General features: G+C 35.2%; 1 protein-coding gene across 1 annotated transcript; it reads right to left on the reverse strand.

Moving 5' to 3' along the window:
* Positions 1-849: 849 nt before the first annotated feature.
* On the reverse strand, positions 850-15,508 carry LOC128999370 (evolutionarily conserved signaling intermediate in Toll pathway, mitochondrial-like). The gene is made up of 5 exons (XM_054425840.1): positions 14,650-15,508; positions 12,352-12,578; positions 8,097-8,304; positions 6,707-6,771; positions 850-1,108 (listed from the first exon to the last, which is right to left on the reverse strand). The coding sequence occupies exons 1-5, from the start codon at positions 15,143-15,145 to the stop codon at positions 881-883; spliced, it is 1,224 nt and encodes a 407-aa protein (XP_054281815.1). The 5' UTR covers positions 15,146-15,508; the 3' UTR covers positions 850-880.
* Positions 15,509-15,547: the final 39 nt, after the last annotated feature.

The following is a 15,547-nucleotide window of genomic DNA, read 5'->3' on the forward strand; positions in this document are numbered from 1 at the left end:
AATGAAAACTTTACTTTTTCGTATGGTTTAGGTGCAGTGGTAGAACATTAGGGCTATGGTAGATGTGTGCTACACTAATAGGATACCTTATAAATAAAAATACCAAATTTTCTTAAACCGTGTCCTCTCCCATAACGGTTATGGTAGTATGTTTTCTGTGCCATAACTGTAGCAAGCATTTTATACTTGTATGCCAACCCCGTACGAAGGACAGGTACTCTGCTAGTAACTAATAACTAATAATTATTCATACCATAAGGTCCATATAGTTACCCAAGGCCATCTTAAGTTATCCTAACTAACTGTTTCTATGAATCATTTTATTCAATTTCTGAATTTCAATATTTAAGCATTCTCTCGTTCCCAGAATAAGTTTGTAACTATATAAGCATGGATACTAATTAACTATACAATTAATAGTCAGGCCACACCCTTCGCTTAGGATAAACGGTAATTTATTACATAAACACTATACGTGTTTATGTAAGTTCACTATAGTGTCTTAAATCCAATACCATACTTACAGGCTCACTGTCAAATAGCATTTTGAGACGTTGTGCGCCTAAGGCTTTAGTGTCCTAACAAAATGTATAACCTCTCACTTCTTTATTCTTGATATTTTAATTTTGTAATGTTATTATTTTACAGATTGAGGTGGAGACACCCCTCCCCACAAAGTGTGTATTTTTTCGCAAATATGAGTGAAGCATGAAGTGAGATGCTGCTGGAATGGTTAAATAATATACCCTTTATGAGTTTTGGATTTTATTGCACTCGCACAGTAATTTATGGCTCGATAAGCAAAATTAATTTTGGATGGAAACCATTGGTATAGAAATGAAAAAGGACTAATAGCGACTATTTATTTTCTATTTACAAATTATTTATTAGTGTCTATGTTGACTACAGGCAATAGTTCTTCACCCTCAATCTCTTTAATAGGTTCTGTTGGTCCGACAGGACTCTTGAGAGTGAACAGCACAGGGATCTCCCCAAGCCTTGGGTTATCTTTTTGCAGTAGTCGTATCCAGCTGAGTAAAGAGTCTCTGCTAGAACTACCTGTCGCACACACTGCTAAAATGGTGCCTTCCTCTTGCTGGTGCACCACCTGGAAGCAAATATTCTATCTTATAGAGTGGACTATAGTCCAGACTCAAAATTTAGTTAGGGATATACGGCACTAACGCAGGGCCCTATAAATTTACTTTTTTTGTTGATTTCTTATTGCTCTTTGAATAAATGTGTCCTTTGTGTAAAAGATTGCGGGACAATACTATTGTTGTCCGTTTTTGCTGGCACCTATAGATAGAAAAAAAATATCAAGAGATAATGTAGGCTATATGAACTACATATTTTTAGGATCAGCATACAATTTACAACTTATCAATGTATACCTCAAAGATTTTCTTCTGACTCGTAGTGGGCCATCCCCTTGACGGTGGTAGCTTATGACTGAATATTTGTTTTAAAATCATTTTTATGCCCAGTGACTTTGTTGCAAAATTTGTAGCTCTATCATTGTTACTATTTTTTATATTAAGGTGACCCAAGACTTTTAAAGCTTTAAAAATGTTTGAAAAATTACCATTTTTGAGTTTAACTGAGCTTTGCCTACAAGCTCAAGAGGAAGCGAATGTTAAGATGGAAAATCAAGCTAAATCAGAGGTTTTACTGTCACAATGTAGTTGCGGTTGCAGGACTTGTCTGAGAAGATCACATTCAATAAATTCACACTGTCAATGCGATTGCAAATGAGGACATTAAATTTTCAGTGATTGCAGTAGTCCATTAGGAGTATAATGTGATGACCCCAGGAAATGTTCATTATTTTGCCGAGACCCTGGGGACGATGATGATGTCCAAACAGCCGAAGTAGACATTTATGACTTCTGCTGTGATCGCAGAAGGTGACGATGATTAAACAACCGCAGATGAGGTTGAGGTTTTTTCCCAGGATTTTGCCATGATTGCAGGCTGATGATGATGATGTCTACAGGACCCGGAAGAAATCATATAAAACGGGTTCAGGATTTTGCCTTGATGGCAGGTTGACAATGATGATGATGTCTACACGACCCGATAAACATCATAAACCAGGTTCATCAGGTAAAAATCATATAAACCGGGTTCAGGATGTCCAGGATTTTGCCATGATATCAGGTTGACGATGATGATGTGTACACGACTGCTGTGATCGCAGAAGGTGACGATGATTAAACAACCGCGGATGAGGTTGAGGTTTTTACCAGGATTTTGCCATGATAGCAGGTTGATGACAATGATGTCTACACGACCTGGTAGACATCATAAACCGGATTCAGATTGTCCAGGATTTTGTCATGATAGCAGGTTGAAGATCATGATGTCTAAATGACCCACTAGACATCATAAACCGGGATCAGGATGTCCAGGATTTTGCAGCGATCACAGAAGATGATGAAAATGTCTTTATTAACCTGGAGAGATGATGATTTTTCCATCACCCTCGAAAGGCGAAAATTATCACGTTATCACAGCCATAAAATTGTCCCATTATAAAGAATATATTGAAGTAGGCCTACATCATTGCATTAATAATTATTTATCATATTGAATGCAGAATTTCATAATACAGATTATTTCATAATATGTATACGAGTGAAAATTTTAAAACATACGTTTTCAGGAGAAGCACTTTAAAAATTTTTTATTCAGTTTTTTGAAGCTTTTATTATTTTTAGCGAATTTCCCATACAGGGAATAAGCTATTACCGTAGGTCTCATGGTAAGACCTAGACCCGGGACCAATTTACTTTTTCGTTTTGAGGTCCCCAGAGGCCAAAAACACCATCCGTTCAAATTCATATATATATATATTTATTAATATATATATTTATATATGTTTCCGTTAGCGCGATAACTCGAGCAAAAATGATCCGATTTTGATGAAATTTGGTACAACCGTGTAAACCTACATTTATTCGAACGAGTTCGCGAACCAGCATAATCGGACCATGGGAACAGGGGTTTATGGGGGGTTTTATGGGGTAAAAATAGGTTTTCCCATTTTTAACCCTAAAAATACAAATTTTTGCAATTTCTTTCTCAACCATTTTGTAGAGCTTAAAAAAAGAAATAATTTAGTATATCAAAGCGCTGTTTTATGCCTAACGGTCACGGAGAAAATTCAAAAAAGTGTAATTTAAAATTCCCATGTTATTCTTATGGAGAAAATTATAACTGTTGTAGTTTACTTGTTAATGGATATATGTTGATAAAATTTGGCAAATTTATTTATTTCATTCTATACTATTGACATATGGTCAAAAAACACTTTTTACCTTCCCCGTAGCAGGAAACCTAAACACTGGTTAAATCTAATGTTATTTAAATTGGGAATAAATATGTCTGGTTTATGGAAATATTTTAGTAAAAATGTAATCAGACAAGTTGAAATTCGCTTAGTCTGAAGGTTTGCTGCGGCGGGGGTATTTTTATTTTATTAACATTTGAAGTTTCATAAAATGTCAATGGTAACGCAATATCTTTGGTGATTTTTTGAATAAGTCAACTGTTGTAGTTTGCTTGTTTATGAACATATTTTGATCGAATTTAGAAAATACTTTCATTTCTTACTAAACTATTAACATTTTACAAACAAAAAAAAACTTTTACCCTCCCTGTTGCAGCAAACCTAAGTACTCTTTAAACTAATTCTATTTAAATTGGAAATAAATGTGATATTTTTATGGAGGCAATTTAGTGTAAATGCAATCAGGTTAATGGAAATTCGCTTAGTCTGCAGGTATGCTGCAACGGAGGTATTTAAGTCTGTATAAGCCCTGCACCTCATGTTCGAGGATACAAAGTGGACATTTAATCTAGCAATTGAAATATCTTATAAACAAAAATTAACACCATATCTACTTCATCAAATGACTACGTGCGGTCATGGACACACCAAAATTACAAAAAACACAAACTTGCATTTATTAATCTTTTAATTCCTCCTTTCAACTCGAAAAGACTGGCACTACAATCCTACGTACACCCCGAACTAGTCTCTAAAACCAACTGACTCCGTCGACGCCAGGCTTGCCAATGTTGTGCTCCAAAGTTGCAAAATTTTCCCTAATGGTCGTGATGTCAAATTGAGGGACAGACCTATTTAGTCATGGTAGTCAGTTTACAATGAAAACAAAATGATCATATGCTCCTTTTTCTTAAGTTTAATAACTATTGATGTAATAAAAAATGACATTATGTATTTCGGCACGAATAATTATTCTAAAAACAGCATGAAAGTTGCAAAATGTACCCTAGGGACACGTGACGGTCGTGAGTTTCGAGACTTTAAAAATACAAAAAAAATACCTAGAACCTATTTAAAGCCAAATAATGGTGTGTAACATGTTGCCCCCGTTCCAAAAAATATTAAAACACATAATGATAAACTGCATATTCAGTATCTACGAAGTACAGTAGAGTCCCGGTAGTCCGAAATGGTTGGGACCGGGCCCATTTTGGATTACCAAATATTTCGGATTAAACATTTTTTTTTTGTTTTTTACAATTTTTTTTCATCTTAGGACGCAGGCATGAGCCCAGGATTGTTTTTCACATTACTTAAGGCTAGACCTAGTGGCTGCAGCATTATCACTTAGTAAAATCCATTTGTGATTTGGCGGACGAAAATGAAAAATGTTATTAACAAAAATGGTGAAATATTTACTAAAATACTCTACAAAATACTCTACTCTTGACGAGGTACAGCTAACTGTGTTAAAAGTTTGATAAAAAAAATTTTTCAAAAATTTTCAAAATATATTTTTGGTTTCGGATTAAGCGGACTTTTGGATTACCAAATTTCGGATTATCGGGACTCCACTGTAAAAGGCCAGGACATAAAAACGTACATTTCAAAATTTTCACTCATACATTGGCTTGTATAAGTTTATTGTTTCTTTGCTCCTCCCGATATCCGACATTTTGGCTGTTCCGACCATGGGCCAGTCTGGTCATCGGTCAAAGGAATTAGGGCAGCTAACAGTTTTATTAAAATCTTTAAAGCACAACCAAGTAGTAAACAAAATTAGGAATTTGAAACACATTTTTAAATCCTTTCTACTAGTTTAAATGTGTATACAATATAAACACCGTTTCCACTCAATTGGCGGGGAGCCCCGCCGTTCGTCATGGCCGCACAACTCTAATGACGGGCCGGGCCTGCCCATCGCTATGACAACGTAGACCTACTCTGCTTGTATTTTTATTTAGATTTTTTTTTAAGTATTTGGAAAAGATTACAAAAACCTGCTGCGGTATTTTTTGTTGTATTTAAATGTAATTAAAATTTGGATATAATTATTTGGGTTCCAATAAGTTAGGTAAGTTAAGCTACCTCATTTTTGATTTTATACTCAGGTTCTAGGTTATTGCTGTACGGTAACCAGGAAAAATAAAAACAGAAAATTGAGAACAAAAATGGACCTTTATTTAAGCGTAATGATTTATAAACTACTTACAGAATTCAAAATCAAACATAAGATAAATAAGTAAAATTCGCAAACATTGTTTACGAATTTTAAATAATTAGACAAACCTACCTATATGATTTTAAATTATTGATTTCAATTAATCGATTTATTTTTTATATTAAATATTATCAAATTACCAAATTACCCGTCACAAACCTTCTATAGATCAAGGTGTTATTTATATTTTGTAAACAAATTAAATATGCAAATTTGTCTCAAATTAAATGGAGCTAGTGAGAAAATAGGCCTCCCGTGATTGGAGTGGAAAGGATTAAAAAAAGTAATTAGCAGTCTAAAAAAGAAAATTAAGTCAAAGTGTTAACATCTTTAATCAGCTACAAGAGGTTCTACCCGTGAATTCACGGGTGAACAGAGGCCACCATTAAATTAATTTAATCAACTTTGACTTTATATTTCATTGAAAGAGCCCAAGTTCGAGAAATTGTCATCTGAAAGGATGTTAAAAGCAGTGGAACCTTCATACCTTACGTCCTAAGGTTGGCCGAGGTTGTATCTGAACACGCAGCTCTCTTTCACTACTTTAATACTTTTACAATGAAATTGGGACCTGTTAAAGGTCGGTGACAACCTCTTGGAACGAAGAACATACATGGTTTGTTAATCTCATATTCATCGTGTTTCGAACACCTTTAATCACTCAATTGTATCAAACAGCTAGAAATAGCTTCACTGTCCATTCGCCGCACTTCTTTTAAGAACATAAAAGTAAATAATAAAATAAGTAAACAAAAATGTAAACAAACAAACTATATCGTCAATTGCATTGCCCAGCTGTTGTTCACTAAATTAATCGAATAATAACTTCCAAAACATGCAAGGCGTAGCCCTTTGGAAATCAGCCTGTGGGGCCGAGCCCTTAGGGAGTTCGTCCATATCAATACTTTTCGGCAGATCTACACACTCCAAGCTTCATTTTGACATGCAATATGCCTTTATTTTTATTTGTTAAATGGCCTTAACCGTTTACATAAAATTTGATTGTATCACTTTAATAATATAATAGATTGCATTTTATAACCAATCTCTAGCAATGATTTTACAACATTGGAATTATATAATTTTATTACGTAATCAACTTACTACTTAAATGACTCTTTCTGTTATTCTAAAAGCACTAGAAGTAAATTTATAAATGCTACGATAGTTTTACTCAATCAACTCAAACTTACCTCAGATTTTGCTACGACTCTTTCTGTTGCTTCACTAAATAACGGCATCGCAATGTGTCTTATATCTGCAATAAAACGTAAAAAGAAGACTTATTAATAGTTTAAATTCAAAGATACAAATTAAGATTTTTACAAGGAGTAGATCAAATCAAGACCAAGATCGCACTTTGATTCAGCGTACTTCCCCCCATTATCTATATTGAAGGGTACTTTTTCAACCATAACTTTCTTTCAATACACCTCACATTGATTCATAAGAAAGACAGTAATGTAAACTAAATGTATTTTAGAGGATTGATAGTAATACTTATTTTTAGCAGTTACATACCAAATTTTCTGAAGGAATTTTTGGTAGGGGGTTGCAGGTACCCAAAATATTTGGGTAAGGCCAACAGCTATCTTGAAGAGATCAGTTCATGGCAGAAATAATTTTTGGGATAAACTCGGGTCAGGTAATTTATATTAGAGAAGTGTAAGTGGCTTGAGTTTCAAGACGAGTCTTTATTCTATTCTCCTGACTGTAGTAAGTGTCTACTAAGATTGTCCAATAATCATTTTTACTACAATTGATACAAGATTATGCTACATAACCCGCTGTGACATAACTATTATATTTTCATAAGTCAATACTTTCTAAAACCAACTGATTTTGACCCGAAAAAGTCAACATTATTTACCCTATCTGAAGTAAAAAAGCACTAGACCTTCTAATTTTATACGAGAGGACACTCTACCTTCATAGCAAAACAAACAGGATTTGAAGAGGGTCAATGAGCATAAGATGTGTTTTTATAAATAATAATAAATAAATGCTGAGTGAGTGTGGAATAGTCTGTTCAGCTTTGTAATTCACTAAGATCAGCCGTTTCTTTTAGTGATATGTGAAAAACAAATCTCAACTCTCAAAACCACCAAAACTTTGGAAAAGTTTAGATTTTGAGATTCAATCACCGAGGTTCAAGACTCAAAAGTTTCAAAATTGAAGATTTTGGCAGTTTTATTTTTGAAACTGTATTTATGACATTGTCAGGGTCAGGAGTCGATCTCTTTCACTTCTGATTGCATACTTAATATTTAACTATTACCTGTATTTTTTTGTAATTTTCACCTTTTTAACCAGCTAGATAAAAAGTTTCGCGTTTAGGTTTTGAGATTTGAGATTCAGGATTTGAATTTTTAAAGTTTTAGTTTCGGTTTTGAGATTAGAAATTTCTGGTTTTGACCATCACTAGTTTCTTTAGCCAGGGTCAATTATATAAAGCCCAATGATCACAAACTTCTGAATACAGTTTCAATTCTTGTCAATTTGTACTGACTCGAAATCCTCAGATTGTGTCAAAAGTATAAGAGAAACTGAAAATGGCTACAAAACACCACAAACTTTTATTACCATCAACATCTGGCTCAGGTCCTTTGTCAGGAGCTGGGTCGGCACGCAGGATGAAGTAGCTAACACTCGAGTTCCGCAGCCACACACGGAACGAGCCTTCCACGAAGAGTGGCCGAGTAGAGTCATGCTGCTCAAACAACTCTTGCTGTAGTGGACTGACTCCGCTCACAATCCACGTGTCGTCTATAGCATCCTTCACTTGCTTGGTCTGCAAGTGAGAGCCAATTTTGAAACAGAAATATTTGGTTAAATATGAGATTAAATTATGCTGGACATTCCTCCTTTGATATTTAATACAACCAGTGTAATAGATTTAATTTTCCATTTGTTTACATGTGAGCAAAGGGCCTCCATTGTTTCTTGCACTTCACTAGAATATCAGGGAAGATTTATAATCCACCACAGAAAACATACTACTATAACCCAGAATGCCAACCGCATGGTAAAAAGCATTAAGTGTTTTGAGAGAGCTTTGCCTGTCAATCCGTAGGCAGCGCCACCAGCGTTGCTATGCACTCAGCATAGCAACGTTGGTGGCGCTAAAATGGTGATAAAAGCTCTCTCAAAACACTTAATGCTTTTTACCATGCGGTTGGCATTCTGGGTTATAGTAGTTGAGCGGAGCGAGCGAAGCGAGCGAAGCTCTTTGAGATCGGACCTTATGCAAACTATGTAATCAATTAACTCAATAACGGCTGAACATATTAAATCCAAACTTACCAGGGGTATTTCGACAAATATTTTTGATGTTTCGAAACAAACAAATTTCAATTTGATGATACGTGTACAATTTAAGACTGGCATAAAATTTTCAATGTTTAACATGAGTCTTATGAGTTGCCATGATGGTTACGAGATAACAACGTAGATGTAAACAAAGAATCGTAGCGTATGCGACTCGACATTCTGTACCCACGGGCACATCAGCTTGCACATGCACATATGGCCTATTTACAAAAGACAGTACAATAGAAAAGGAGTCCGATGAATACCATCAAGCGTTGATTAACAATACACCGATTCGCATAATTTCTGAGGCGGCCTTACTGAATTATTCCAAGCATATTATTTCTTTTAATTGTTGTTATTGCTATTAGTTTTGTGGTAAATATTAGTCCGGAGTGTGGTAACTTTTTGTGACGATTAGATTAAGGTATCTGTTATCCTAAAATGCTATGGGAAGGGAGGGAAACAGGTCCGCGACGTAGGAAGTCGTGAAGGAAGCAGTAAAGATGAGCGGTCCGGAGTGTGGGAACTGTTTATGACGATTAGATTAAGGTATCTACAATCCTAAAATGCTATGGGAAGGGAGGGAAACAGGTCTGCGACGTAGGAAATGATGAAGGAAGTAGTAAAGGCGAGTAGTCCGGAGTGTGGGAACTATTAATGACGATTAGATTAAGGTATCTGTTATCCTAAAATGCTATGGGAAGGGAGGAAAACAGGTCCGCGGCGTAGGAAGTGGTGAAGGAAGTAGTAAAGGCGAGTAGTCCGGAGTGTGGGAACTTTTAATGACGATTAGATTAAGGTATCCGTTATCCTAAAATGCTATGGGAAGGGAGGGAAACAGGTCCGCGACGTAGGAAGTGCTGAAGGAAGTAGTAAAGGTGAGCGGTCCCGAGTGTGGGAACTGTTTATGACAATTAGATTAAGGTATCTACAATCTTAAAATGCTATGGGAAGGGAGGGAAACAGGTCCTCGACGTAGGAAGTGCTGAAGGAAGTAGTAAAGGTGAGCGGTCCGGAGTGTGGGAACTGTTTATGACGATTAGATTAAGGTATCTACAATCTTAAAATGCTATGGGAAGGGAGGGAAACAGGTCCGCGACGTAGGAAGTGGTGAAGGAAGTAGTAGAGGTGAGTAGTCCGGATTGTGGGAACTGTTTATGACGATTAGATTAAGGTATCTACAATCCTAAAATGTTTATATTTAATATATTTAACTATACTTGTTAACTTGTGTTGTCCAATTTATAGCTTATAAGTGTGGAAATAATTTTCTCTGTGCAGATATACAGACACAGTTACAATTACACATGCCAATGATGTAAATATATGTTCAGTAATTTATGTCTGTTTATTTAAATGTATATATTTTTTATTTGAAAGTCTGACGCCATCAATCCCTTTTGGGTAAAAGATGAAGATAATAAGGCAATAATTACAAAAATTAGAGCCTAGACTGCTTGGCCTGTACGGGAGTCCAGTTATAAAATAAGCGTGATACAATATTCCTATTTTTTCCGTAATACTATAAGATGAATTATTACAGCTAACAGAACAGCATTTTGGCATTTTTATGCCAGGTTGAAAATTTAGTATATCCCAATAAATAGGCTTTAGGGTACATCAACACAGTGCAGGTTCTCAAATTAAATTGCCATAGCCTAATATAAAAACGTCTTTTATATTTGATTTTAATAATTTTGTTGTACAGTAGTTTATTATGCATATACAGTATTTTACTTAATCATGCTGTAATTTAGCATGAGGAATAAATATATTCTTGTTTAATTCATCAATTCTCTATCCAGTGCCGTCTTTAAAATCTAATCTATTTATTGAGTACAGTATGCCTATATTTTGGCAATGGGGCGGAGCTAGCGCAAACGTCACCAATTCAATGCCACAAGCGTTGCGGCAACCACCATCTTTTTCAGAGTATCATCAGCTCGTGAAATTAGCCACGCCTTATTTCCTGTGGTGACCATTGACTATGGTATTGCTATATATAGTCACCTTCTTCTGTCATTCTGTTCGCTGAGCAAAGATTACTAATTGGCTAAATGTTTTAGTTGGAGAAAATGAGAAGGAAGCCTATAGGCCTATTACATAAATGGGAGCTAAACAAACATTAGGATATTGACAAAATAATACTTATCTTTATGCTATTACAAACACACAGTTTTACTATTACTCAATTATACAATTAAAAATCAATGACCTAATAGAAACAGCTGACTGAAATCATATTTCCTTCAACTCTTCCAACCAACCACGAGAATTCAATTGGATTGTTGCTATGGTGACGTCATCATGTATTCAATTTGAATCATGAAAACAAATTAAAGTTATTTGTTTATATCAAAGCTTGCTTACTCCGCTCAATTGGCGGACCTGAGGCCGCATGCCTAGTATGTTTTCTGTGACTCCATTCTACAAACTCACTGTTCATTATGAAACAGCCATATGCTTCAAGCTTCAAGTAATGTATAATGACACTATTAGTCTTAAAGACATCACAACCATTATCGTTAATTGTCTGAGTGACTGAGTGGTTATAGTGCTCGTCTTAAAATCTGAAGGTCGCTGGTTCGATTCCAAGCGAGATTGTTACTAGACCCAGATGGCTGTCATTGGGCTATCAATAAATGGTGATTTATAAAAACAGATCAACATTAGATAGTAACAAGCCCAGGGTTTAGACCGTTCCCTTACTTAAGACGTTAATAAATGCCACTAGTGTCGATAGGGCACAATAAAAACAACCTGCAAAACTTTCCTTGAAGTAGGCCTATCACTTTTTTAAAAAGTTGTTACTAGTATAAGCTACCCAACAATTTTGACTGTCCCAGAGTCAAAATTCAAACAACAAAAATCCAAACTAGGTCAAGTAGACGCAACCCGCAATAAATTTTAAGATTATGTTTCCAGTAATGGTTATAGAACAACTATGTCACATAAGACCAGAGCTCCAAAATGAACACACAAAAAATTGAGTGTATGTAATTTTGGGTGGTGCAAATAGATTAGCTCCATAGAAGAACAAAGACAGTGTAAGTGTATTATAGTTATGAAATGGAAGGGAATCATGAACAGATCAGACATAGGCATATTTAGATTATTAAATAATACATGGAGTTCAAAAGGGGGTCAAAATCTGTTATCTGCCCCCAACTCCTAAATTTATTATACTATTGACTTCCAACTTTACGAAACCGTATTTTTTAGTGATGTGATGATGTTTGAACTAAAATATAAATTTGAGCACTGATCTTATTAAGGCAAAAATAATACATATTGATTACAAAATTAAACTGTTCTAAAACCTAACCAAGCTTGGTGTAACATTTAAAAATTTATAACAGATAAGCATGTGGGGTATATCACACAGAATTTTGAAACGTTACAGAAACTGTGGTTAGGTTAGGTTTGTTTAGAACAGTTTCATTTCATAATCAACAACTTATATGGTAACAAGTTATAGTAGTGTACCATCTCAATCATCTACCAAAACACCAAGAGTTTTATTTACCTCATACACAGTTATTTTAGTGCCCGGATCCACGCTGGTTATTCGTGCAATAGCAAGCTTAGCCAGTTCCAGACTGTTGTCTGGGAGATCGTCTGGGAGAGCCCACGGCGACAGATTCTTGAACTTGGGCATCCAGTACATCATACGCCAAAACTTACGGATGGCATACGACCTCCGACCGAAAATGTTGATCAACAAATCCTCCATCTCTTCATCCGGGATAACACCTGGTGGGTAAGTAATAAAATAACACTGACTTTATTTTCAATGATTAGTTTACTGACTATGGGGGAAGAGACTATCTAGACTATTATCAAAAGCATAGTTTAAAATACGAAAGATTGACTAAAATTGGTTGAATTAACTTCCATCCATCACAGGATTTAAAAAATTAAAAATTACACTTAAAATTTACAATTTAAATCAAATTGTGCTCTTAATCCTACCGTAAATGAATGTAATAACAATAATATAATCCTCCTTCCTAATTAATATACGAGGCTTGTCCAGAAAGTAAGTACCGTTTTTGAAAAAAAACATAAAGATAATTTTTTTCAACAAAATTTATTTCTACAAGAAAGAGGATATCTTAAACCATTTTTGTACATAGTTTCCACCATTGTTTAGACATTTAACGTAGCGAGGAACCAACTTTTCTATACCCTCTTCACAGAAAGATGCCGCCATTGAAGAGAAACATTGCCGTACCGTAAGCATTTTTAGAACCCAAGGGGAACACATCTTGCGATAAATCAAGCGATTAACCACAATATCTTGCAAAAGAGATTTTGAAATTTGTCGGAATTCATCAGAAAGCATTGTCTGTTTTCACAAATTTTTTCATTAACTTTTTCAACCAATTCCTGACTCACAACAGATGGCTGCCCGCTGCAAACCTCGTCATGAACATTGGTTAGCCCATTATTGAATTGCCAAACCCATTTTCTTAACATTCCATCACTGAACTTGTGTTCTATAAACATCTGTAAGTCGGCGATGAATTTCAGGAGACTTCACGTCCCTTGCGTTCAAAAATCGTATTACAGAACTCACTTCACAGTCCACGGGATCAGAAACTGTTTCAAACATTTTGAGTGCACCCTAACTAATGTAAACATAACTAAATTTTGCAGTAGCCTAATTGTGTCAGCTGTTCAACAATGAACCACGGAGACTAGTTGGCATGCGGGTAACAGTTGTTAGCGCTGTGACGGCTGTAGAACCATAGATAAAAGGAGTGTCTATACTCCTTTTATCTAAGGTAGAACGAAACGGTACTTACTTTCTAGACAAGCCTCGTATATGACTAACTTAGTTTGGTTTCACATTTAGAAAATATTTCCATGTTACCTTTTAAGTAAAAGAATGGTATAAGCACTACTAACTGCACTACTAACTTTTAAATAGGTATAGGTACTAATATCATTGAGTATAGGCCTACTCAATGCTAATAGCCTACTATTAGATGATTAGGTGTAGCTGAAGTTATACTAAAACCCTAGACTAAGCAACACAAGAGAGTATGCTTCATCTATTTTTTACATGAACAATCGATATTTTCATTCGAATGAGCGTAGGACCTTAACCCCTTAACCGCCGTCTAAGTAGCCTAATCAAAATCTGCCATTGCCACTTATTTTTGCCGTTTTTACTTGTGATTTAAAAAATTGTACCAGTTGTTTTTTTAAAGAATATAGTTATCAATATTGTTTGTAGACATCTTCAAAAACATTAAGCTTTAACAATACTAAAATTTGTGATGGGGGGGGGGGGGTTCGGGGGTTTCTTGAGTTAGGCCTATAATAAAAATTGGGCCTACAATAAAGTCTACAACTCTAATAAATTGTCATCCTCAAGCATGTCACCAGCCATTACGACTAATATTTACTACTCATTCAACACTACCAAGTAAATAACCACCAAAAATCACAATTATAATGACACGCATAATGTACGTAAGCATTACGTAAGCTTCCGCAAGCACAGGTTTTACTGAAACTACGAACGGAACTGATCGGGACCATTACTGACCTATAATACCACTAAAATCCACCAGATTGCAGCACTAGTCAAGCAGCACTGTCAACAACTTGTTTACGTACGTATATCAGAGATAAGGCGGGAAGTGAGCTGTTAAAAATAAAACACAACAGCTGATTAAGTCAACACGAGATAACTCGTACGTGGCGGTTGCTCTGAAAACTAGTATCGCCCGGCATATCTCGTGCGTGGCGGTTAAGGGGTTAAGTAAAGTGCAGCCTAAATTAAGTTAGAATAATTACAATGAAAATTACTCACCATTTTCTTCCATTTCTGTGAGCAAATCAATAATACATTGCTGTTGTTTTGGGTAGTGCTGATACTCTGACTGCCAAAAAGTTTGAGCGACGAATTTACCTTTAGGCATCACTTCCATTAAAGCTTTGTAAGCTTCTAAATCTTTATGCACTCCAAATTCTTTCATGTGTTTTAAGGCCGCATAGATAAATTCTACATGACCTCTCCTCCGTTTCTCTTTTGCTTTGTAAAAATGTAACAAATCTAGATAACTTTCTTTGTTTTTCTTGTCAACTTCCGCAAAGGTATCAAGTGTTGCTAACTGGTTTTCTGGTGTGAATCTGGTATTATCTGATGCATAGGTCCTTTTATTATACCAAGGGGATTCACAATTTGTTACTGGTGGTAAAATAAAATATGGAAAATGAATTAAATAACTAGGTTGTTTGTGTTGAGGACATAACCTTACCATGTCTAGGCCTATGAATCGTAATCCACTTCTGAACAATCTTGTCATATTAAAAAATACAAAATACAGTTTATGTAAACATGAAAATTACAAAAAAATCGCTTTTAGATAAGTAAAAATTAATTGCGAAATCAAATTCATTTTTATGTTTTGACTTCTTCAAAACAAACCTACATAACCTAAAAATCGCGAACTGCACATCACCATCTGACAGTCACAATAACAAATAGGCTACCTAACCATAACTAATAAAACTGTTTAGTTTAGTACTTTCATGAATTTAAATGTCTATAAACTCAAAGAGTAAACTTAGTACAAGTTTGCAAATATTCCAATTATGATTAATTTTCTCTCATTCTTCCGATTCCGAAATATCCATCCACTCCATGTTAATTCTTTCTTCTTTTCTTTCTGCTTGAAATGTATTTGTACTTATCAGCTGTTTTAAAA

The sequence above is a fragment of the Macrosteles quadrilineatus genome, unplaced genomic scaffold (assembly GCF_028750875.1).
Source record: "Macrosteles quadrilineatus isolate MER2022 unplaced genomic scaffold, UCM_ALF_1.0 Scaffold_8__2_contigs__length_117827958, whole genome shotgun sequence".
Taxonomy (NCBI): Eukaryota; Metazoa; Arthropoda; class Insecta; order Hemiptera; family Cicadellidae; genus Macrosteles; species Macrosteles quadrilineatus.

What these genes read in the sequence shown, in the direction of transcription:
- LOC128999370 (XM_054425840.1), bottom strand. Translation starts at nt 15,145, where the DNA reads ATGACAAGATTGTTCAGAAGTGGATTACGATTCATAGGCCTAGACATG. An exon ending in CTAAAATAACTGTGTATGAG is followed by an intron (nt 8,305 to 12,351) that starts GTAAATAAAACT and finishes TCTCACTTGCAG; the next exon opens with ACCAAGCAAGTGAAGGATGC. An exon ending in ACCTGAGCCAGATGTTGATG is followed by an intron (nt 6,772 to 8,096) that starts GTAATAAAAGTT and finishes GTTTTATTGCAG; the next exon opens with ATATAAGACACATTGCGATG.